Genomic DNA, 25,176 nt, shown 5'->3' with positions numbered 1-25,176 from the left:
GTAACCTCAGTTCCCTGAAGGAGGGAACGAGACGTTGAGTCGAGCCGACAGATGGGGTTCCCCCTTGAGAACCATTCAACTCTGACTGCTATAGAAAAGGCCAAAGAAATTTGGCGAATGAAATTTCCGTCTCCGCCGGTATAAAAGGAAGACGGCCTGCAGCACTCATTTACCTTATGTTCTTGAGAGCCTCTCACGACTACAGCAGAGGACACTACGTGTTGTGGCATAACGGACACAACGTCTCGTTCCCTCCATCAGGGTACTGAGGTTACAGATGTAACCAAGACGTTCCCTTTCTGCCGGTCTCTTGACGTTGTGTCGAGCCGACAGATGGGGTTCCAATGGAAAACCCAACAACGCTGTATCGTGTCACAATCTCTGGGCGTGCAGCACGAGGCTTTCGCGAACCTGTAACCTTCCAGTGTGATGGTCGGGGGTTCCCAGTGAATTCTTGGAGAAAGATGGGTACAGCCCTGACCGGTAACCTTTCACGGACGGAGGCCTTAGCTCTCTACTGGCGAGAGGCCTTCCGGATCGGGTTTACACCGGGTGAGCGCGACCTCCTTAATTAGGGATGCGCTGCAGAGGCCACTTCCTACCCGAGGGGAGGAATACAGTGGATATAGCTATGGTCTCGCCCTTGGGGGAGATCGCATGGAACGTGCGGTCTAAGTACCGCGAGATGGAGGTCCATCTGGGGGAATTCTTGGGTTACCAGGAGTGGGATCCATCTCATGAGGATTTATCAGATGGAACAGCCCACGGAGGGGGTGTTACAGACGTCGGGTAGCACTAGGTCCGGTAAGAGCCATCTGTGATAGTTCATGTGTTGTCCCGGACTAAGGGGGTAGGCTGCTCTGCCCAGCCGACCCCCAGGGGGTGCATGCTTTGTGATGGATGGAATGCCTGTTCTTAACCAGAGGTTGGGAAAGAAGGAAGGTGGATGGGATACCTGTTCTTAGCCATGTGTTTGGGTAAGAAAAGAGGTAGATAGCACACTGACCCAGCCTGCTGGAGGGTGGGGAGGTGCTTTCGCAGGCATACATCCAGCCGGATGCCAGTCCTACATGTCGCCACGCAGGATGTGGGCTGACACCGGGTTTACGCGAAGGTTGTGAAACCTTGCGAAGGTGTACAAATGTCTGCCAGAGAGGCGCCTCTAGCCAGTGCCCAGGAGGTGGCTTTACCCCGTGTGGAGTGAGCCAGCACTGCCAAAGGGCATGGGAGATCCTGTGACAGCATCCACGATCCAGTGCGCCAGTCTCTGCTTGGGGACAGCCTTCCCCTACTGCTATCCTCCAAAACAGACAAAGAGCTGGTCAGAACTCCTGAAGCTCTGCGTGCGGTCCAAGTTGAGGCGGAGTGCGCGTACTGGACACAAAACGGAGGGGTTTGGGTCTTCCTCCCCGATGGGGAGCGCCTGCAAGCTCACCACTTTGTCCCGTAAGGGAGTTGTGGGAACTTTGGGCACGCCACCAGGCCTGGGTCTCAAGATAACGTGAGAGTTACCAGGGCCGAATTCAAGGCAATCCGAGGACACGGAGAATGCTTGAAGGTCCCCTACCCTCTTGAAGGAAGCGAGTGCCATCAGGAGGGCCGTCTTACTCGAAAGGTGAGGAAGATCGGAACCTCTGAGGGGCTCTAGGGGGCCCAGAGAGGCCCACTAGGACCACGTTAGGGTCCCAAGAGGGTATGGAGCGGAGACGAGGTGGATTCCGCCTTTTCGCGCCCCTCAGGAACCTGGTGACCAGGTCGTGCTGCTCTAGAAACTTTCCATTAACTGAGTAGTGATGAGTGGCGACAGCGACTACATACACATTCAATGTAGAGGGGAGATGTTAGTCTATAGTCTCTTAAGAAGGACAACATGATCTCGATTGAGCACCTCAGTGGGTCTTCTCGTTGAGAGAGACACCAGGACGAGAAGAGGGGCCATCTAGAGGCGTATACCGGAAAGTAGATGGGGCCCTAGCCACAGAGGGGGAGTAGCCTACTCAGGATCTTCTCGTCCCGTCTAGAGACCAGACATGGAGGTTCCAGAGGTCTGGTCTAGGATGCCAGAACGTGCCCTTCCCCTGAGAGAGCAGGTCCTCCGTCAAGGGAATGGGCCAGGGGGAGTCGTTATCCAGAGCATCAGCTCTGAGAACCAAGTGCGGTTGGGCCAGTGTGGCGCAATCAATAACACGTGCTCCTCTTCCCTGACCTTGCACAGTGTCTGTGCAAGGAGTCTCATTGGGGGGAGAGGCGTACTTCCGCCAGTCCCGCGGCCAGCTGTGCGCAAGGGCATCCATGCCGAGGGGGGCCTCGGACAGGGAGGTCAGGTTGCGCTTCTGCGTGATCGTCCAGAACGGCAGCTTGTGAAGGTGCGTGATCAGGGTACACAGATCTAGAGTGGGACACCCGCTGCCGTCTCTTTTGGGAACGATGAAATACGGGCTGTTAAACCCGCTGAACATCTTGGCTTGAGGGACGAAGGGTGGTGACCTCTACCCGAAGTACGGAGGCATCCCTGCCTCTGACTGCACTGGGGGCACAGGAACCGGAGCCGATGCCGAAGGGGTCCTGGGCTGCCGGGAAGCAGACATCGCGCGAGATCTCGGAGGCCTCTGGGCGGCCGAGTCACGGCATGGAAAAATGTGGCTTATCGCCACAGTCTGTTTCTTCACCGTCGAAAACTGCTGAGCCCAGTCCTCGACGGTGTCACCACACAGCCCACCCTGCGAGACGGGTGCATCAAGAAAGCGGACTTTCTCGGTTTCACTAATCTGCGCAAGGTTTAGCCAGAGGTGCCTCTCCTGGACCACTACTGTGGACATCGTCCGACCCAGGGCCCGTGCCGCCACTGATCGCGCTCTACGGGCGACCAAGGTGGTGGCACAGGCCCTGGGTCGGACGAACCCAGATCAGAGATCCTGCATTATACCCGGGTCGGCTTTACCCTCGTGGAGCTCTCTCAACGTCTTGGCCAGGTGGACCTGCAGGATGGCCATGGCGTGGAGAAAGGAGGCAGCCTGGCCTGCGGCAGCCCAAGCCTTCGACACCAGTGACGCCGAAGTTCTACACGCCTTGGACGGTAGGCGTGGCCGATTCTCCCAGGTGGCAGCCGTCTGCGGGTGCCACCTGGCGGGTGCAACCGCACGTTCCACCTGGGGGATCTCGACGTAGCCTTTGGCTGCCCAACCATCGAGGGAAGTGAGGGAGCCGGAGCTGGTTTGACTGGAGCAGGCCGTGAGTGGAGCGCTCCAAGTTTTACACAGCTCCTCATGCACCAACAGGAAAAATGGCACCGAGGGGTTTGTTTTGCACCGTGCTTCGACCCTAGGAACCACGTATCCAGCCGCGAGCGTTGGGGAGGATGCAGTGGCGTACACTGCAACCCAATACTCGCGGCTGCCTGGGTTAGCATGGCTGACATCACCTCTGCTTCCTCCTGAGCTCGACCCCCCTGGGGAGTCTTCAGGGTCGGATGACAGCAAGTCTCCCTCAGATTCTGCGAGCAACATCTGATCTACGTCACGCATCGTTTCCGAGTGTGTGCCTGAGGATCCGGATGGTTTGCCACCGCCGGATGGGGACAGTCAGAAGAGCGAGTCGGGGTGCGAGCGGCCCGTGAGCACTTGGCTGGCGGGTTTACGTTCGTATAGGTCCCCACATCACTAACACCGTTAACACTGGCGGACATCGGGGCCTTAGCCACCGAAGTCACGGCACGGGTAGCAGACGAAATGGTGGGTAGTTCCTGTGACCACATCTTCTGTATGACCATCTGTCCGCAGTGCAGGTAAGATGTGTCAACGAAAGCTGCCTCAGCGTGCTGGACACCCAGACACTTGACGCAGCTATCATGTCCATCCCCTACTTGATGAGGGTACCACACCCTAGAGAACAGCGGGACATGCGCTGGAGAATGCTCAGTCCTGAAAAGGACCTTTTGGAAAATATCTCTAGCACCTCTGGAACCGCCGAGACGCCCAGGGGAAGATCGCTGCAGGTTGGGACGATCCGCTGCTCTACATTGTAGATCCGGCAATGTAGGAGAAGAATTTGTTGGAATCGTCTTGTTCGTAGTGATGAGCGAAGGCTCTGAAGAAAAATAGGTAATGAATTCTGCATGCCGTCTTCCTTTTATATCGGATATCCGGGGGCGGAGACCGACATGCAAATTTCATTGGCCAAATTTCATTGGCCTTTTCTATAGTAGTCAGAGTTGATTGGTTCTCAAGGGCGAACCCCATCTGTCGGCTCGACACAACGTCGAGATACCGACAGAAAGGGAACAAGGGTCTAGAAGCACGTAATACTGGTTGTAAGATTAAACTTAAACTAAACTGTAAATTTACAGTATTTCTGAAATCTGATTCCCGGGTCCCAGGGTCAACATGATGTTGTCCTAAGGATATCAACCACTTGTCAAAAAAGGACAGCCACAATTGGCAACATAGTTTTCAAGTCTATTTGTGAAAATGACAAGATCTATAGGGTAAGTCCTTCTAGAGGAGACTTTCAATCACCATTACATTATAAAAGACCGTTCTAAAGGCCTTGGTATATTTGGACGAAATTGAAGAACGAACTAGTGTTATGTAATTTTGAACAAAATCTAGTCAAAACAAACTAGTTCGGTGCAGCAAATCAAAATGATCTTCCCAGAAAAGTTTGGCTTGCCCGGATCTTTTTGAAATAACATTTAAAAAAACAGTAAGATACGAGCAGCACAAATACACTGGATTGTGGAGTTCCAGAGCAGTGATTTGAGAAAAACATAAATCCTGAAACGCATTGAAAGATGATAATTCCAACAAAGGATGTTTGGGAAAGCGTGGCGATGAGGTGAAATTTATCCGAACCATATTATGTTTTTAACTATTAGTTATTATAGTTTTTTATTTTTAGTAATATTTTAAATTAGCTTTTATTTTTAGATAATGGTAATTTTAGTAACAGTTTTGGCAATTGTGGTATATGGTTCTGTCATTTAAAAATTAATTTGTAAAAAATTTATGTTACTATATAATATTAATTATTAAATTTTTTGTTAAGTTTTTGATTATTATTAAACTTTTTCTGCTTTAAAATTGTTGTTTCCTTAAAATAAATATTGAGCTGAAATTGTTTGGGAAAACTTAATTTATTTCAATGAAAAGAAACGCTTTTAAAGTTAAAAATATAAGTTAACCAAAAATAACCTTGGTAACCATAATGGCTTCATCTTGATCGATAAAAGGTAGAAGATCAGAAGACCTCAGCTAGACAAATCGTACAAGAGAAGAGGCAAAGAATATAATCTAGTCCCAAAACATCAATATGGATGTAAAGCTATTCAACAAATAAGACTCTAAACACTTATCCTGACTGTAAAGCCCATTGCACATTAGGTCCGAAATTTGCATCCGAACTTCCAGCATGTTAAAAAATAAATACGAACTCAGATTTAGTCAATCACATTTACACACTGCCTCTGATATTTTCATTCGTCATAAAAATATTTGGACCGGGTTTGATTTTCTGCGTTTTTCGCATCCGTTGCTGGCCTTTTGAACCGCTTTTTTCAATAAATTCAGACACTGTACAAACGAGAGCCAAATATGTAAAAAACGCAAACGAAAATGTTGCACTTTATGGTCCGCAAACTCTTTAAAGTCTCATTGTGGTGCACTGAAACTTTGGTTAACGTTTTTTGATAATGTAGGAAATTGGACGCTATAGATTCTAGTGAGCATATGATTTGACAGAAATGATTTATTTCTGTTTTTTATAAGTACCCATTGGAACCATATTTTCTTGCTGCTGGTTAACTGCTGTCCGATGGCTGTGTTTCAGCTGCGCCTCTGTGATTTAGCTGCAAATACAAAAAACCCAGAGATTTAGTACAATAAAATATACATCACATTTAAAGATTGAGGCTATTAATGTTTAGAGGTCTCATACCACTACCATTACAAACTAAGATTCTAAAACAGTTTGAAATAATAAAAAAGCAATCATACTGCTGGTCAGACAGAACAAATTGTAATAACTTTTATTTATTATTTGTAAGACTCTCCTGCCAAAAATACAAGCACTGAAAATACCATTTCTGCAAAGATTTAAGCACTTATACATCGAGACAATTTTTTGGTTTGACTCACTGAGGTACAACAGGCTGTGTAGGTGAGGCTGGAGGTTCTGTGGACATATTCAGCAACTTGCAAATATCTTCAATATTGGTGTCAGCGCTCTCCTGGCTCTCTGATAAAGATGCTAGGAACAAATCAGAAATCAGAACTTGTTCATCCAGTGATTGACATAAAAATTGTTTTGAACAATAAAAAGGCATTGGTAGTTTTGGTCAAATCATACAATTATTGTTACCTGTTTTGTGGATCCGCAGCAGCTGCTGGAGGAAGCTGGGATTCAAATTTGGCTGAATTTGAATCATCCAGACTATTTGTAAGACTCTTCCGCCTAAAAATACAAGCACTGTAAGAATTGTTCCTGCAAACATTTCAACACTTAGATTACTTGTCAAAACTCACAGAGGTGGAGAAGCGGCTGTGGCAGTGGAGTAGGTTTACTTTATTGTGCACACTTTGTCTGATTTTTTGCAAAAACTGTTGAGAACAAATCAAGGTAGTTAAATGACACATGTTCAAATCATTGATTTCAAAAACTACGATTTTTAAAGCACATTAAACAATATCTTACCAAATGTTGGAGGTGATATAAAAGGAAATGTGGAGGGGTGTGTCATATAGAGGCTTGAGGCAGGAGGATTATGCCTACAAATATAAAGAGAAGTACTGTTAGTACCATTTCTGCAAGGATTCAAGCAACTATACATCGAGACAATTTTTTGGTGTGACTCTCTGATTTACAACAGGCTGTGTAGGTGAGGCTGGGGGTTTTGTAGACACATAGAGTCCATTCGGCACCTTGCAAATATCTTCAATATTGGTGTCAGTGCTCTCCTGGCTCTCTGATAAAGATGCTAGGAACAAATCAGAAATCAGAACTTGTTCATCCAGTGATTGACATAAAAATTGTTTTGAACAATAAAAAGGCATTGGTAGTTTTGGTCAAATCATACAATTATTGTTACCTGTTGTTGGATCCACAGCAGCTGCTGGAGGAAGCTGGGATTCAAATTTGGCTGAATTTGAATCATCCAGACTATTTGTAAGACTCTTCCGCCTAAAAATACAAGCACTGTAAGAATTGTTCCTGCAAACATTTCAACACTTAGATTACTTGTCAAAACTCACAGAGGTGGAGAAGCGGCTGTGGCAGTGGAGTAGGTTTACTTTATTGTGCACACGTTTTCTGATTTTTTTTTTTTTTTAGAGTCCATTCAGCACCTTGCAAATATCTTCAATATTGGTGTCAGTGCTCTCCTGGCTCTCTGATAAAGCTGCTTAGAACAAATCAGAAATCAAAACCTGTTCATCCAGTGATTGATATAAAAACTGAGATAAAACAGTTTTGAACAATAAAAGGGCATTGATAGTTTTGGTCAAATCATACAATTATTGTTACCTGTTGTTGGATCCACAGCAGCTGCTGGAGGAAGCTGGGATTCAAATTTGGCTGAATTTGAATCGTCCAGACTATTTGTAAGACTCTCCAGCCTAAAAATACAAGCACTGTAAGAATTGTTCCTGCAAACATTTCAGCACTTAGATTACTTGTCAAAACTCACAGAGGTGGAGAAGCGGCTGTGGCAGGGGAGTAGGTTTACTTTATTGTGCACATGTTGTCTGATTTTCTTTTTTTTTTTAGAGTCCATTCGGCACCTTGCAAATATCTTCAATATTGGTGTCAGTGCTCTCCTGGCTCTCTGATAAAGCTGCTTAGAACAAATCAGAAATCAAAACCTGTTCATCCAGTGATTGATATAAAAACTGAGTTAAAACAGTTTTGAACAATAAAAGGGCATTGATAGTTTTGGTCAGATCATACAATTATTGATACCTGTTGATGGATTCACAGCAGCTGCTGGAGGAAGCTGGGATTTAAATTTGGCTGAACTTGAATCATCCAGACTACATGTAAGACTCTCCAGCCTAAAAATAAAAGCACTGTAAGAATTGTTTCTGCAAACATTTAAGCACATAGATTGCTCTGTAAAAATCAAGAGAATTGGTCAAACTCACTGAAATTGAGAAGCTGCTGTAGGAGGGGGGTCTGTTGACTTTTCGTGTCCACCCATTGTCTGATTTTGTTAAAAAACTGTTCAGGGAAAGATAAATTACATACAGGTTCAAATGACTAAGATTTTTAAAGAGCATCAAACAATAATTTAACAAATCTTGGAGGTAATATAAAAACACATGTGGATGCATTAGGACGAGGGCTCACGTTACACTTCGTAGGGAAGCTCGAGGCAGGAGGATTATGCCTAAAAATACAAAGAGAAGCACTGTAAGTATAATTTCTGCAAAGATGCAAGCATTTATATATTGAGAAAATATTTTTTGTTTAACTCACTGAGGTACAGCAGGTGGTGTAGGTAGAGCTGGGGGCTTTGTTGAAAGTTGGAATTCATCCAGCCTGCATACATCTTCAATGGTGGTACCAGAGTCCAGTATGCTGCTCTCATACACGCACTCTGGAAGATCCGCTAAAAACAATTCAGAAAACAAAACTTTTCATCCATTGATTGATAAATCCAAAATCGGTATTGTACATTGATAGGTTTGGTCACATGTAACATAATACAAATGATATTTCCTCTTACCTGTTGTTGGATCAACAGTAGCTTCTGGAGGTAACTGGGGCCCAAATTCGGCTGAGTTTGGACCATCAAGTGTCTCTGTAAGACTCGTCTGCCTAAAAACACTATTGTTTTTAAAACCATTCGAAATCTTAGATTGTTGTGTATAAAGCAAGAGAATTTGTTCAACTCACTGAGTTGGAGACGCTGCCGGGACGGGCGAATCTGTGGACATTTCCTGTCCATCATTCTCCTGCCTTTGTATGGAAGCTTTCTTCTTGGATAGCTTAGCCACCCCATGAGATTGCTCAGAGACATCTCCGGATGAAGCATCATTCTCCAGCTTCAAGGCAGATTCCCTAAAAATACAGCTACTTGGTTATTTGGAGTTTTAAGATTGCTGTGTATAATTCAAAAGAATTTGTTCAACTCACTGAGGTGGAGAAGGTGATGCTCTGGTGTCTGCTGTCACTGGGGGCTTCACAGACATTTCTTGTCCAGTCATCGGACTAGTGTCAGTCTGCTGACTCGGTGTAAAAACTGAGAACAAATCAGAGTAGATTTAAAAATCATGTTTAAAGGACAAATATTAAAAACTAGGATTATAAAACAGTTTTAAACAATAAAAGATCACTGAAGCGGCTGTCAGATAGAACAATGTGTACAGACTTACCAAATGTTGGAGGCAATATAAAAATTAATGTGGAGGGACGCGTCATAGCGGAGATGGAGGAAGGAGGATAATGCCTAAAACTATGAAGAGAAGTACTGTAAGTACCATTTCATCAAACATTCAAGCACTTATACACAGAGACAATTTTATGTTTGACTCACTGAGGTACAGCAGGTGGTGTAGGTAAGCCGGTGAGCTCTGTGGACACATGGAGTCCATTCAGCATCTTGCACATATCATCAACTGTGGTCTCAGTCTCCAGTGTGCTATTCTCTTCCTGGCTTTCTGGAATATCTGCTAAAAATAAATCAGAAAACAAAAATCTACATAAGCAAGACATTTTAAAAGTTTTGAAAAATAAAAAAACATGATCATTTTGGTCAGATGTTATAACAAATTATATACAAATTACTTTACCTGATGCGGGATCCATAGCAGCTGCTGGAGGAAGCTGGGACTCAGATTCGTCTGGATTTGGATCATCCAGACTCTCTGTAAGACTCTCCTGCCTAAAATACAAGCACTGTAAGTATCGTTTCTGCAAACATTTAAACACTTAGATTACTTTGTATAAATCAAGAGATTTTATAGAGAACTCACTGAGGAGGAGACACTGCTGGGACGGTCAGCTCTGTGGATATCTCCTGTCCCTCATTCTCCAGCATTTGTGAAGCAACTGTTGAGAACAGATCAGAGTGGATATGAGACATAAAAATCAAGTTGAACATTTGTTTACATTAAACTAACCCACTAAGAAACATGCTACCATAAGTAAGATTGGAAATTTGAAAAGAATGTGATACTTACTATTTTTCTTTTTCCTCCTCCTTCTTTTTTGTTTCTTGGAGGCCTCAGAAGCTTGAGGAGATGCTATGGACACCTCTCTATCTGAAGCCTGATCTTCCGGCAGTGAAGAAGAAGGATGATCCCTTAAAATACAAGTACTTGAAGTCATTTTCATTTTAAGTTACCACAGACATTCAACCACTTAGATTGCTGTGTATAAATCGAGAGAATTTGTTTAACTCACTGAGAAGGAGACGCTGCCGGGACAGAGGGCTCCGTAACCATCTTTTGTGTTGATGTTGAAACAGGGGGCTCAAGGGACATCTGTTGTCTACCACTCTCCTGCCTCTGTGAAGAAGCTGTTGAGAACAGATCAGAGTAGATATGAGACACACGTGTACAGATCCATAAAAACAAGTTGAACATTTAATCTACATTTAACTAACCCACTAAAAAACATGCTACCATAAGTAAGATTGCACATTTGAAAAGAATGTGATACTTACTATTTTTCTTTTTCCTCCTTCTTCTGTTTTGTTTCTTGGAGGCCTCAGAAGCTTGAGGAGCTGCTATGGACACCTCTCTATCGGAGGCCTGATCTTCCGGCAGTGAAGAAGAAGGATGATCCCTTAAAATAAAAGTACTTGAATTCATTTTCATTTTAAGTTACCACAGACATTCAACCACTTAGATTGCTGTGTATAAATCGAAAGAATTTGTTTAACTCACTGAGAAGGAGACGCTGCCGGGACAGAGGGCTCCGTAACCATCTTTTGTGTAGATGTCAAAACAGGGGGCTCAAGGGACATCTGTTGTCTACCACTCTCCTGCCTCTGTGAAGAAGCTGTTGAGAACAGATCAGAGTAGATATGAGCCACACGTGTACAGATCCATAAAAACAGTTAAACATTTAATCTACATTTAACTAACCCACTAAAAAACATGCTACCATAAGTAAGATTGCACATTTGAAAAGAATGTGATACTTACTATTTTTCTTTTTCCTCCTTCTTCTGTTTTGTTTCTTGGAGGCCTCAGAAGCTTGAGGAGATGCTATGGACACCCCTCTATCTGAAGCCTGATCTTCCGGCAGTGAAGAAGAAGGATGATCCCTTAAAATACAAGTACATGAATTCATTTTCATATTAAGTTACCACAGACATTCAACCACTTAGATTGCTGTGTATAAATCGAGAGAATTTGTTTAACTCACTGAGAAGGAGACGCTGCCGGGACAGAGGGCTCCGTAACCATCTTTTGTGTAGATGTTGAAACAGGGGGCTCAAGAGACATCTGTTGTCTACCACTCTCCTGCCTCTGTGAAGAAGCTGTTGAGAACAAATCATAGTAGAAAAATGACTCAGGTGTTCAAACAATGATTGATATCCTTAAATACAGATCATAAAAACAAACATGCAACCAAAAGTATGATGCTCAAAGCAGTTAAAAATAAAAGCGCATTGATAGTGTTGAGCAGACTGGAAAAGAATGTGAAAACTTACTATTTCTAGTTTTCAACCACCTTCTCTTCAAGTTCTTGAAAGCCATATAAGCACAAGGAGATAAGCCGGACATCTCTTTGGCGGAGGCCCGATGCTTCCTCGTCAAAGTCGAACGATGTCCACTTAAAGTCATTTTCATTTTAAGTTACCACAGATATTGAACGACTTAGATTGCTGTGTATAAATCAAGAGAATTTTTTAAACTCACTGAGGAGGAGACGCTGCCGGGATTGGGGCCTGTGTAGACATCTGATTGATGGAGACTGTCTTCAGTATAAACCTCTGTGCAGATGAAGCTGAAAACAAATCAGAGTAAATAAAAATGTAGAATTTATGCATCATATATCTTTAAAAAAAGAAAGTAATGTTTTTATATTATTATCAGATTTTTCCATGAATGCAGTCTTAAATAGAGAGTTAAAATATAGAGAATGCCTTCAAAACGGAAAGCATTATGTTTTCCATTATTTGATTAAAAATGTGATAAACATACCAGAAGAACAATAACAAAACAGGAAAGGATACGGATAAATCCCATAAATCAAATGCAATATTTTTGTACTTTCTCCTATTTCGTTTGGCAAGCGTGACATTTTTAGGACCATTTAATGTTTTTTTGCAATAAACCTCATCAAGTTTGGACAATGGTGACCCTTGTGTGTGAAATTCATGCTAGTATCCGCGCTAACGTCAATTATTTTACTCTTGTGATACGCTTTATTATATCACGAAGATATCACGATAATATATTCACAGAATGTGCTTTACGTTAAGAGGAATGATTTACGTCGTACTTTAGTTTGGTTTTAACAGACAGGGTCACAAATAACAGAGCATGGGTAAGTCAAAAGCTACAAACAAATATAAAAACTCACGTATCTCGTATCTCGCCCATGAAGGAAACGTCACGACGGGCTCCTCAGCTTCGATGGCCTCTTCGACTAAATCAGCCCAAGATGTTATGGGCTGATAGTCGGAGAAGGGAAAATCCTCTTCGGGGGTGTGGAAAGCTGATCGACTCATGTTCAGTCAGAATCCGACAAAGCGCGAAGACACACCAACTGAGAACGCCCAAAATCACAGTAATCGCAATCAAGTTTTTCTCTCTCAAAAGCTAAAAACCTGCACAGCGGTCGGCGAACTACAAACAAACATACATTGATCGTTGTCATGGAGCGCTTTGTAGACGCGTCACTCTGTATGATGTAATAATAAAGACGCCAAAGCCTTAGAAACAAACAAACACATGACAACCCTGTTATGCTATTGAGTTTGAATACAATTTTAAATTAAACAAGTTACCTATTCGCAATATTTCAGAGAAAAATAGGTACACGTAAATAAAGAGCTAAATAAAGCTCGTTAATCGACGTAACGCCGTGTGTTGCTCCTTGGGAGGATGGCTGCTAGTATGTTAAATGCAGTGTTTTGTTTTTCTTGTTTGATTGGGATATATAACTCAGTCTTGCTGTGTTAAAAACTGCGATATTAGCATTACGCAGAGTCGAGCCCACACGACAAAAGACATTAGAAACGCTTTAATTCAATTCAAGTTTATTTATATAGCGCTTTTCACAATGTGCATTGTTCAAAAGCAGCTTTAAAGGGGCAAACAGGAAAAAGAGAAAAGGTAAAACACAGCACAGTGCATCGTGTTTATAGAACAAGCAAGATCATTCTAATAAATAATATCTAATTAATAAATAAATAAATGCAGTCTCCCGGTGAGCAAGTCAACACTGCCCTGCTGTGGCGAGGAACCCAAACTCCAATGATTGATTAATAGAGAAAAAAACCTTGTGAGAAACCAGCCTCAGCCGGGAGGGCCAGATCCCCTCTGACGTGTCATAGCTACACTCAGTGACCCCGACCAAAAGCCATCGAGCAAATATCCACGAGGAAGAGGGAGAGCCCACCATCTGCAATCCAGAAAGTCCCACTCACCGAAAACTGTGCAGGTTCACCCCGGTCCCACCTCACGATTGACACCTGAAAACAGCATTAGAACCCATTATAATTTCGTCAACACTAGATACGGCGTGTTGAGATGCGACAAATCCATTTAGAACAGGCAGGTTGCAGTGTTCCTGCTTCGGGCCTGTCGCGTCCGGTGAAGACACGGTGTTAATTTGTATATGTATATTCGTGGTGTAAAGTATTGGAGTAAATGTAATTATCTACTGTACTGTATCTTTTTGACTACTGGCCACTTTTACTACATTTTTAATAAGTATATGTACTCTTAACTCCACTTCATTTGGTCATTAATGTAATTACACATATCATTTTGCACTGCACCTAACTTTTTCTGCAGCAGTTTGTTTCTGCTACAGAAGAAGCAATATTGCCATTTACAGGGCACTGAAGGTACTATATGTTGTGCATTTTGCCCTTACTGAAACTTGTCAACATGGCTTCTTTATGCGAATGCGGTTTAGTTGACATCTCTGGTGTTTTATGTGGGAAGAGGACATGACTGCAGCCCGCAATAAGGTCAAAACCAGCATCCAGTCCAAAAAGGCTTTGACTTTTGTAATTTTACTTAACATTATTTAATTTATCCGTTTAACTGAATAGAGATTTTTGAAGGATATTGGTTTCCTTATGAGCACTTGAGCTTAACTGAGACTTGGGTTTTTGTAATAGACGTTGCAATTTTGAGGTGTTCAGTTTGATGCGATTGCTCTCCTCACAAATCAACTGTTTGTTAAGTGTTGAGGAGTAGTGTTGCTTTAAGCTATAAGAGTAAAATACTCAAGTACTGTTAAAATCAGATACTCTAAGACTTTCACCACTTTTCATCTCTCTCCACAGGCTACCGGTTGAAGCCCGGATCAGATTCAAGTCACTAATGCTTGCCTACAGGACTATCACTGGATCTGCACCGGCATACTTTAACACCCGGCTACATTCCCACACCCCATCAAGAACCCTCCGTTCAGCAAACCAGCGGCGTCTTGTTCTGTCTTCCCATAAGGGCAGTAAATCGTTTTCCCGTTCATTCTCATTCACAACTCCTTCATATTAAATATTCATTACTGCCAGAAATAAAATAACAGACATTTCAATCTTGGTCTTTCTTTTTACTGAAACAATAATAGTGTATTAAAATGCAGTATATCATACCGCCCTACAAAGGCAAAGAGCCGTAATTACACATTAACTCAAAATTGACTTAACTTTACAAGGATAAATGTATCTTTGTGGTGGCATTGTTTTGTGTTTTTTGACATGACTATTGTTGCCTGCAAAGTTTTTATTATTTTTTACATCATGTCAGTCTTTTCTTAACAGTGGTCATGCTTAAGAACAAACCATTTTGTTTTCTGCATAATAATTTTGTTACACCAGAGTCATTTTTGTGTTGGATTAATGTTTAAATCAAAATCATCACTAAAATGTATATTTTAGGTTATTGTTTTTTGCAAGTAAATATTGACCAATACAGCTTATTGCATATGAAGTCAAGGTCTACAAAAAGGATATTTATTTCCAAAATGATATGAGTTAAAAAAGACGTGTACGAAGACATAACAAACACTTTCTTTATTAATGACTGGTCTCACATCCGAACACTTGTGACACATATGCAAGTTATTATTACAGTGTACCCTCCAAATAAAAAAACGACTGTCTTTTGTTGGTTTGCATTACGATTTGGGTATTGTCTAAAAATAAATATATATGCCCCAAATCAGAAACTGTGGAACAAGGTTATTTTTTACTTTTGACCCTATAGGGTATGCTAGCTAACTTTGTTAGTAATACAACTAGCAGTTAACTATTGGCCAGAAACTAAACAAAGGAAACTCTTTGTCATCTCTTTTTCTTTAGTTGTCAGAAGTGCATTAGTATAAAGGGAGAGGGAACACAACAATGAGAAGGCTCGTGATGTTATGTATCAGGTTTGTGTTCAAGTTAATGCCCCTGTTAGTACACGCAGTATCTATAGATGAATACGCGCTCAGTTTATCTTAACCATACATGTTGGTTTCTCTGTCTGGTAGATGAAGGCCATTTAATAACTGGAGGTCATCCTGTCAGTTTGTCACTTGATCCCGAGTGAGCGTGTACAGGTCGGCCAGCTTCCTGGCATTGAAGTTAACTTTGTCAAAAACGATATCAGTCTTTTACAGTGAGCAACCTTACATGTTAAAACTTAATAAGATTTTTTTGTCATTGTCGAAAAGCAAGCAAACAAACATGCTTCCTAGCATTAGTAATGCAGTCAGGGGGATCTTTCTTCCTCCACAAAAACGCATCACAATGTTTTTATTTATGCATTTGGCATACGCTTTTATCCAAAGCGACTTACATTGCATGATACTATACATTTGGATGTGCAATCCCTGGGATCGAACCCATGACCTTGACCTACAATCAGTGAGCTACAGGAAAACATACCTTTGCTAACAGTAAAGGCGTCTATTGTCCCCCCGTGATTATGTGCACCGTTGTATTGTTTCCCTGATAAGTTTGCCAATTTAGGCCCTACTGTTTCTCTTGTCAGTTGTCCTGTATTGTTGTATAGTAATGTATATTGTGCCTTGTTCTCTGCTTTATTGTCCCTGGATGTTACTTTTACATTAAACCTGCTTGCATTTGGAATGGATCCTACCTGACAACCTCGCATAACACTATCACAATGATGGAAAAACAAGCAACAGAAAGAAAGCGAGGAAGATGAAAGTAACAAGGAAATCATTGTTGCAAGTGTCACCGATATGAACTTTCTAAGGCAAGACCACGATTGTCCTTCTATCTGACCTCCGGTCCACACCATCACCCTAGCTGAGAGAATGGACGTCCAGTGCTAACTCACACTCCATAAGGTAAACTAAAGCCTTTATCTGTCCATTCGCAGCATAGCGTTTCCAGGCCATAGCAGCTGTCAGCAGGGAGTCCTCACATGAATGAAATCCAGTCACACTCACAACCCTGTCTCAAAATATATATTTTTTGTCTTTTCCTCTTGTTGTGGGCCACACTGAAAAGATTGCCTGAGAAATACAGAAAGGAACACGCACCAAATTAACATGGAGAGAATCGAGACTACGTGGTTTGACCGCTCAGCAGCGTGTTCAGAGAAGATAATGGAAGAAAATATGTTTCACTGTGTAGTTTCACTCTAAAGGCCATTTAACCGGAATGTTCGGGGTTCTATACCAGTTCTAAAACAACTTAGCTGTGTGTATATAATGCATTTGAAACTGAAATCTATGGGGCAAGACATTTCACTGCAATGATTTTAATTTCAAAATTTATAGCCAAAAGACTTGTGCACTACGATCACTTACAAACCTTCTATGAGGAATATTATTTTGTGAACTGCAAAGCAACGTTGAAGCTCTATATAAAGCTAAGTATCAAGTAGCAGCACACCAGAAAGGGACTTGGAGAAAGTCCACCCACATGATTTACATCTGATAATAGACATTCATCTGCATGGCCTCACAGACGTCTGTTGTAAGTGCATTACTGTAAAAGCATCTTTTGCTTATTTTCACAAACCAATTGAACATTTATAGAGCATAAATTCCTTTAGTCAACGACTTCTGTAATGGCAAGATGTTTTCATTGCTAGTATCATCTGTGAACTGTATGGAAAATAACACATAAACTTGAAGTGAACTTTTAGACAAGCAGCCCTTTAAACAGGCACTGATGTCCGTATACTCAAGCATAACGTGACCTCTACCCAGCCGTCACAGACATTTTCTCTTTGCATGTCTGAAAGATCTTCTGGCCCGCAAATCAAAACCCTATTAAGATGAGACTCGGCTAATTTAGTTTGAATAAACATGACTTAAAGGCAATACTTTCAGGATGTTTTACACAAAGTGAACTAAGTCACTATGACTTCCCTCATTAACCAGAGACAATGACAAGTGCATTTATAACTATATTTGAATGGTTTAGTGTTTGTGGTGACCGCTGAAGATTTTGAGTTCTATGCCATCAGTCTAATGCTTGGTGGAATCCACATATTACACAGAAAATAACTGGAGAAAAAACTGGAGATGAAATGTGAACTAGAAATTTTTTTGTTGGCTCATTTTCATAGACTGCATACCTTCCATGAAGAAAAGCTGTTTACTTTCGGTTGTAAGGGAACAAACAATGTTCACATGTTACAAACAGGCAATTTGGTTTAATCATTTCTAATATAATGTCATATTTGTCATTAAAAATACATATTTATATTTAAATTGTCAAAAAAAACCTGTCAAAATTATTTGCTGCATCCGGGTTGTTATCTGGGAATAAAGAAACTTTTGCGACTGGCCGTGTAATAATGAAAAATATTGTTTAGACATCCGACAGAAATGAAAAATCACGGATGAAATGTATGTTATATCACAATGAATACATTTTTTAGACATCAGTGAGACTGAATTGAAATAAAATGTGTTTGATATTTTTCTCCACAGGAATGTCACAAACTGAGTCAAAAGCCAATATCATTGAACATTTTGATAGATATTTACTAAAATAGAGATGATTTTATCTCTAAAATCTAAATTCATTTTGCAACTCCGTACTCTTCATGTATGGACAACAATAGTATCGTTTCTTTCTATTTTCATTTCTAAGAAAAACTTCTGAGTTGATACTGAAATGAAAGCTGTCACAGTTTATGTTGCAAAGAAGAACCCAAATGAAGGCAGACACAAGGATGAAGGGGTTATACCTCTGTGCCTGTTCCCTTGGATTTCTTCTAGTCAAGTTTAGTCTAGTGTATGTTTTACTTAGTTCATGTCAAGTGTTATTTTATCTAGTGTGTGTCCTATCTGCTTACTGTTATCTTGTTTTCTCGTTTTCTCGTTTAAACCCCATCGTGGGTCTTTGTTTTGTGTTTAATAAATAAATTCCGTTACGGAATACAATCTACAATCTTATATAGGGAGACAGACAAATGATTTTTAACAAGGGGCAGGTGTGGGTAATGAAACACTCAGGGAGAGTTAACGAGGAAACGAGAAGGAGAAACAAGGACGACCGGAGAGAGAGTATAGCAAGCCGATAGGATCACTATTTCTCCCTCCACACAAAATCTAAGGCTATGCCATGACTCAGCCACAAGACCAAGAATAGACAAGACATGATGGCGGAATCATGACAGATAGCAACAGAAAACTCTATCGAGTGATGAATGCTCACGGTTCATTATTTTTAGGGATTGCGTTAGGTGTTATGTTTTGTTCAAAAAGTTATAAAAAAAGAAATTGACAAATGATATCTGTTTAAAATCACCTATGATTTCGGATTTTTTAAGAAAATAAATCTTTCTTAAAACTTTAATCTTTAGATCATGACATTTATATAAAAAGCCAAAGTTGCATTTGGGAGCATCAATTTGAACATAAAAAAATGAAGCTTGCGGGTCAAAGCTTTTAAAAAAATCAAGAGATTGTCAAATAGCGAATAAAATACCCTTCTCAGTGAAACAGATAATCTCTCCACTGTACTGTATGTCCATGTCTTTTAAAGGTTAGAGGGTTAATGAAGATAACTGGGACTGTAGTTCATTAGCCCCGTGGTCTCACTGACATTTGAAATCAAAGAGGAACGAGCGGCAGCATGTCTCTCCTTCCTCCCGGGTTTCGGCACCACTGTAACAAATTCTCCATAAAAGGAAGGAAGGAGGCGGAAACCGGGAAACATTTAAACATTTAATAAAGTAATTTAAGAGCCGGCGGCCCCTCACAGACGACCGCCGGCGAAAAAAACATGAACATAAATATAAATACAAACATAACATAAGTTCGGGCCCGGTCCTCTCTCTTCGACGGTCCGGTCGCTCGTTCCTTTTATATGCTCCCATCTCCTACGTGATTCGAGGCCGGTGTGCGCACAGCTGGCGCTAATTCACAATTACTCACCGGACTCGAACCACGGTCTCGCCCCGCCTACTCTACTACACACACAAACATAACATATGTAAGCATACTTTTTTGGCCTTTTATAGTTTTTTTTGCTAGACAATACAGAGAAATGAAAGGATGGGATGAGACAGAGGGGGGTACAGGAGAACGCTTTCTACACAACACTACACCGTCCTGGATTTCAGGGTAACTGGTCAAATAAAGTGTCTGGAATATACTTTATTAGAATAAGGCAATACACAATCCAACATGTTCATTTCCACATTTAATTGTATTTGTTAATATTGGTTAATGCACAACCGGAGCCGATGCCGAAGGGGTCCTGGGCTGCCGGGAAGAAGACATCGCGCGAGATCTCGGAGGCCTATGGGCGGCCGAGTCACGGCGTGGAAAAATGTGGCTTATCGCCACGGCCTGTTTCTTCACCGTCGAAAACTTCTGAGCGCAGTCCTCGACGGTGTCACCAAACAGCCCACCCTGCGAGACGGGTGCATCAAGAAAGCTGACTTTCTGTCACTAATCTGCGCAAGGTTCAGCCAGAGGTGCCTCTCCTGGACCACTACCGTGGACATCGTCTGACCCAGGGCCCGTGCCGCCACTGATCGCGCTCTACGGGCGACCAAGGTGGAGGCACGGGCCCTGGGTCGGTCGAACCCAGATCAGAGATCCTGCATTATACCCGGGTCGGCCTTACCCTCGTGGAGCTCTCTCAACGTCTTGGCCAGGTGGACCTGCAGGATGGCCATGGCGTGGAGAAAGGAGGCAGCCTGGCCTGTGGCAGCCCAAGCCTTCGACACCAGTGATGCCGAAGTCCTACACGCCTTGGACGGTAGGCGTTGCCGATTCTCCCAGGTGGCAACCGTCTGCGGGAAAAATGGCACCGGGGGTGGGCTCGTTTTTCACCGTGCTTCGACACCAAGAACCACTTATCCAGCCGCGAACGTTGGGGAGGATGCAGTGGTGTACACTGCAACCCAATACTCGCGGCTGCCTGGGTTAGCATGGCTGACATTACCTCTGCTTCCTCCTGAGCTCGACCCCCTTGGGGGGGGGGACTCGGAGTCTTCAGGGTTGGATGACAGCAAGTCTCCCTCAGATTATGCAAGCAACATCTCATCTACGTCACGCATCGTTCCCGAGTGTGTGCCTGAGGATCCGGATGGTTTGCCACTGCCAGTTGGGGGACAGTCAGAAGAGCGAGTCGTGACCACATCACTAACACCTCTAACACTGGCAGACATCGGGACCTTAGCCACTGACGTCACGGCACGGGTAGCAGACGAAATGGTGGGTAGTTCCCTTAGGAAGACAGGCACCTGTGACCGCATCTTCTGTTTGACCATCTGTCCGCAGTGCAGGCAAGATGTGTCAACGAAAGCTGCCTCAGCGTGCTGGACACCCAGACACTTGACGCAGCTATCGTGTCCATCCCCTACTCGATGATGGTACCACACCCAAGAGAACAGTAGGACATGCACTGGAGAATGCTCAGTCCTGAAAAGGACCTTTTGGAAAATATCTCTAACACCTCTGGAACCGCCGAGACGCCCAGGGGAAGGTCGCTGCAGGAAGGGACGATCCCCTGCTCTACGTTGTAAATCTGGCAATGTAGGAGAAGAATTTGTTGAATTCGTCTTGTTCGTAGTCATGAGCGAAGACTCTGAAGAAAAATAGGTAAGTGAATTCTGCACGCCGTTTTCCTTTTATATCGGATATCCGGGGGCGGAGACCGGCATACAAATTTCATTGGCCTTTTTTATAGTAGTCAGAGTTGATTGGTTGGGGCGAACCCCATCTGTCGGCTCTCCACATCAAAACAAACTAGTTCAGTGCAGCAAACCAAAATGATCTTCCCAGAAAAGTTTGGCTTGCCCGGATCTTTTTGAAATAACATTTAAAAAAAACAGTAAGATACGAGCAGCACAAATACACTGGATTGTGGAGTTCCAGAGCAGTGATTTGAGAAAGACATAAATCCTGAAACCCATTGAAAGATGATAATTCCAACAAAGGATGTTTGGGAAAGGGTGAGGTGAAATTTTTCCGAACCATATTATGTTTTTAACTATTAGTTATTATAGTTTTTTATTTTTAGTAATATTTTAAATTAGCTTTTATATTTAGATTATGGTAATTTTAGTAACAGTGTTGGCAATTGTGGTATATGCTTCTGTCATTTTAAAATTAATTTGTTAAATTTTTATGTTGCTATATAATATTAATTATTACATTTTTAGTTAAGTTTTTGATTTTTATTAAACTTTTTGTGCTTTAAACTTGTTGTTTCCTTAAAATAAATATTGAGCTAAAAAATTTTGGAAAAACTTAATTTATTTCAATGAAAAGAGACGCTTTTAAAGTTAAAAATATAAGTTAGCAAAAAAAAACTTGGTAACCATAATGGCTTCATCTTGATCGATAAAAGGTAGAAGATCGACTAGACAAATCGTACAAGAGACGAGGCAAAGAATATAATCTAGTCCCAAAACATAAATATGGATGTAAAGTATCTAAAGTTCTGGAAAAAGTAGTTTCAACTCAATTATGCTCCTTCCTCCAAAGGAATGACATTAATGATGAATTCCAGTCTGGATTTCAAGCATGTCACAGTACAGAGACTGCTTTGATCAGAGTTACAAATGATCTGCTTTTAGCGTCTGACCGTGGCTGTATTTTGTTATTGGTGCTGCTAGACCTCAGTGCTGCATTTGACACCATTGACCACAGCATACTTCTACATAGACTCGAAAATTACGTCGGCATTAATGGAATAGCATTGAAATGGTTTAAGTCTTATTTATCCGACCGTTTTCAATTTGTAGCAATAAACAATGAGGTGTCCCGCAAATCACAAGTCCAGTACGGTGTACCACAGGGCTCAGTCTTGGGACCCCTGCTCTTCGCATTATACATGCTACCTCTAGGAGATATGATAAAGCGACACAGAATTAGCTTTCACTGTTATGCTGATGATACTAAACTTTATATTTCCTCGATGCCTCATGAAACCCAGCAGTTTCATCGAATAAAGGATTGCATAGTTGACTTAAAAATGTGGATGAGTAACAATTTTTTACTACTAAACTCGGACAAAACAGAAGTGTTACTTACTGGACCGAAAACTGCTATGCGTAACAACCAAGAATACTGCTTAACGATTGACGGATGCTCCATAAAATCCTCGTCATCAGCTAAGAATCTTGGCGTTGTATTCGACAGTACTCTGTCATTTGAAAGCCATGTCGCCAACACCTGTAAAATTGCATTTTTCCATCTTAAGAATATATCTAAATTACGTCTAATGCTTTCACTGTCAGATGCAGAGAAATTAATTCATGCATTCATGACATCAAGACTAGATTACTGTAATGCACTTCTAGGTGGTTGCCCTGCGGGCCTATTACAAAAACTGCAACTGGTTAAAAACGCGGCAGCTCGAGTTCTTACACGTACAAAAAAGTATGAGCATATAACCCCGGTTCTGTCAACCTTGCACTGGTTACCTATAAAGCATCGCATTAACTTTAAGATCTTGCTTATTACCTATAAAGCCCTACATGGTCTAGCGCCGCAGTATTTGAATGAACTTCTATTGTATTACAGACCTCCACGTACATTACGCTCTAAGGGGTCCTGTCAGTTGGTAATACCTAGAATTTTAAAATCAAGTGCAGGTGGTAGATCCTTTTCTTATCTAGCGCCTAAACTTTGGAATATTCTTCCCTGCACGGTCCGGGAGGCAGACACACTCTGTCAGTTTAAATCTAGACTAAAGACTCATCTTTTTAATCTTGCATACACTACACCTCCATAATATTAATCCTCAGAGGATTAAGGCTGCATTATTTAGATCAACCGGAACCAGGAACAGACCAAACAACAAATGATGTACTTGTTGCATCAAAGAGTGGAGAACAGTACTCTACTCTCAGCCAGTCTTGTCTCTTTGTTCCAAGGTTACCGCAGGATGCAGTTCATGCCCAGACCTGATGGCAGAGCTGAGAATGGGAAGCAGTGACCTGACAAGAGCTAAGAGGATAGAGCTGGATAAAGGACACGACAACTTTGTTTTTCCTACAACATTTCAAATGCTATTAGATTGTTAATGATAATCTTAAATCCTTAATTTTTATATTTTTATTAAGCCTTGTTGTGCAAGCACTGTTGAGCTTGTGCAGAGGCAGCAGCTATTGCCAGAGGGGAACTGGAATCCCCTGGTTGGGCCTGGGTTCCCCTGAGGTTTTTTTTCTCGATGGGAGTTTTGGGTTCCTCACCACCGTTTGCATATTGTTTTGCACTATCTGCCTGGCCGGGGGGGCTGCTTTAGAATTCATACTTGTAATAAATGTGTCTCATGTACAGCTGCTTTGTAACAATGCAAATTGTAAAAAGCGCTATATAAATAAAGTTGAGTTGAGTTGTAAAGCTATTCAACAAATAAGACTCTAAACAATTATCCTGACTGTAAAGCCCATTGCACATTAAGTCCGAAATTTGCGTCCGAACTTCCAGCATGTTAAAAAATAAATTCGAACTCAGATTTAGTCAATCACATTTACACACTGCCTCTGATATTTTCATTCGTCATAAACAATTTGGGATCGGGTTCGATTTTCTGCGTTTTTCGCATCCGTTGCAGGCCTTTTGAACGGCTTTTTTCAATAAATTCAGACACTGTACAAACGAGAGCCAAATATGTAAAAAACGCAAACGAAAATGTTGCACTTTATGGTCCGCAAACTCTTTAAAGTCTCATTGTGGTGCACTGTTACTTTGCTTAACGTTTTTTGATAATGTAGGAAACTGGACGCTTTAGATTCTAGTGAGCATTTGATTTGACAGAAATGATTTATGGAAGTACCCATTGGAACCATATTTTCTTGCTGCTGGTTAACTGCTGTCCGATGGCTGTGTTTCAGCTGCGCCTCTGTGATTTAGCTGCAAATACAAAAACCCCAGAGATTTAGTACAATAAAATATACATCACATTTAAAGATTGAGGCTATTAATGTTTAGAGGTCTCATACCACTACCATTACAAACTAAGATTCTAAAACAGTTTGAAATAATAAAAAAGCAATCATACTGCTGGTCAGACAGAACAAAGTGAAATAACTTACCAAAGTTAAGTTGGAGCGAATATAAAACCAAACGAGAAGGGATGTGTCAGAGGAGATGGAAGCAGGAGGATTATGCCTAAAATACAAAGAGAAGTAATGTAAGTACAATTTCTTCAAACATTCAAGCACTTATAGATTGAGACAGTTTTTTGTTGAACTCACGGAGGTACATCAGGGGGTGTAGCTGAAACAGGGGGCTCTGTGGACATACGGAGTCCATTCAGCACCCTGTAAATATTAGTTTCAGTACTCTCCTGGCTCTTTGGAGGAGCTGCTTAGAACAAATCAGAAATCAAAACCTGTTCATCTAGTGATTGATTTGAAAATTAGAACTTTAGAAATTAGAATTATGAAACAACGAGATCGTTGATAGTTTTGGTCAGATCATACAAATTATTTTTCCTTTACCTGTTGTTGCATCCACAGCAGCTGCTGGAGGAAGCTGGGATTCAAATTTGGCTGAATTTGAATCATCCAGACTATTTGTAAGACTCTCCAGCCTAAAAATACAAGCACT

The 25,176-nt window shown here is 41.8% G+C and overlaps 1 protein-coding gene across 1 annotated transcript; it reads right to left on the bottom strand.

The window, feature by feature from the left end:
- Nucleotides 1-5,120: 5,120 nt before the first annotated feature.
- On the bottom strand, nucleotides 5,121-13,061 carry LOC130438051 (mediator of DNA damage checkpoint protein 1-like). Its single transcript, XM_056769804.1, has 31 exons — nucleotides 12,956-13,061; nucleotides 12,529-12,714; nucleotides 11,862-11,949; nucleotides 11,654-11,775; nucleotides 11,365-11,479; nucleotides 11,142-11,263; nucleotides 10,881-10,995; nucleotides 10,658-10,779; nucleotides 10,396-10,510; nucleotides 10,173-10,294; nucleotides 9,966-10,041; nucleotides 9,783-9,874; nucleotides 9,527-9,662; nucleotides 9,366-9,445; nucleotides 9,127-9,232; nucleotides 8,887-9,051; nucleotides 8,717-8,808; nucleotides 8,467-8,599; nucleotides 8,338-8,377; nucleotides 8,133-8,208; nucleotides 7,951-8,042; nucleotides 7,679-7,825; nucleotides 7,516-7,607; nucleotides 7,245-7,390; nucleotides 7,082-7,173; nucleotides 6,858-6,970; nucleotides 6,688-6,761; nucleotides 6,519-6,593; nucleotides 6,355-6,447; nucleotides 6,132-6,243; nucleotides 5,121-5,842 (listed from the first exon to the last, which is right to left on the bottom strand). Exons 2-21 carry the CDS (start codon nucleotides 12,674-12,676, stop codon nucleotides 7,963-7,965), a joined length of 2,145 nt encoding a protein of 714 aa, XP_056625782.1. The 5' UTR covers nucleotides 12,677-12,714; nucleotides 12,956-13,061; the 3' UTR covers nucleotides 5,121-5,842; nucleotides 6,132-6,243; nucleotides 6,355-6,447; nucleotides 6,519-6,593; nucleotides 6,688-6,761; nucleotides 6,858-6,970; nucleotides 7,082-7,173; nucleotides 7,245-7,390; nucleotides 7,516-7,607; nucleotides 7,679-7,825; nucleotides 7,951-7,962.
- Nucleotides 13,062-25,176: the final 12,115 nt, after the last annotated feature.

This window comes from Triplophysa dalaica, chromosome 16, assembly GCF_015846415.1.
Source record: "Triplophysa dalaica isolate WHDGS20190420 chromosome 16, ASM1584641v1, whole genome shotgun sequence".
NCBI lineage: Eukaryota > Metazoa > Chordata > Actinopteri > Cypriniformes > Nemacheilidae > Triplophysa > Triplophysa dalaica.
The sequence above is the reverse complement of the archived record's forward strand: the minus strand, read 5'-3'. Positions and strand labels throughout refer to the sequence as shown.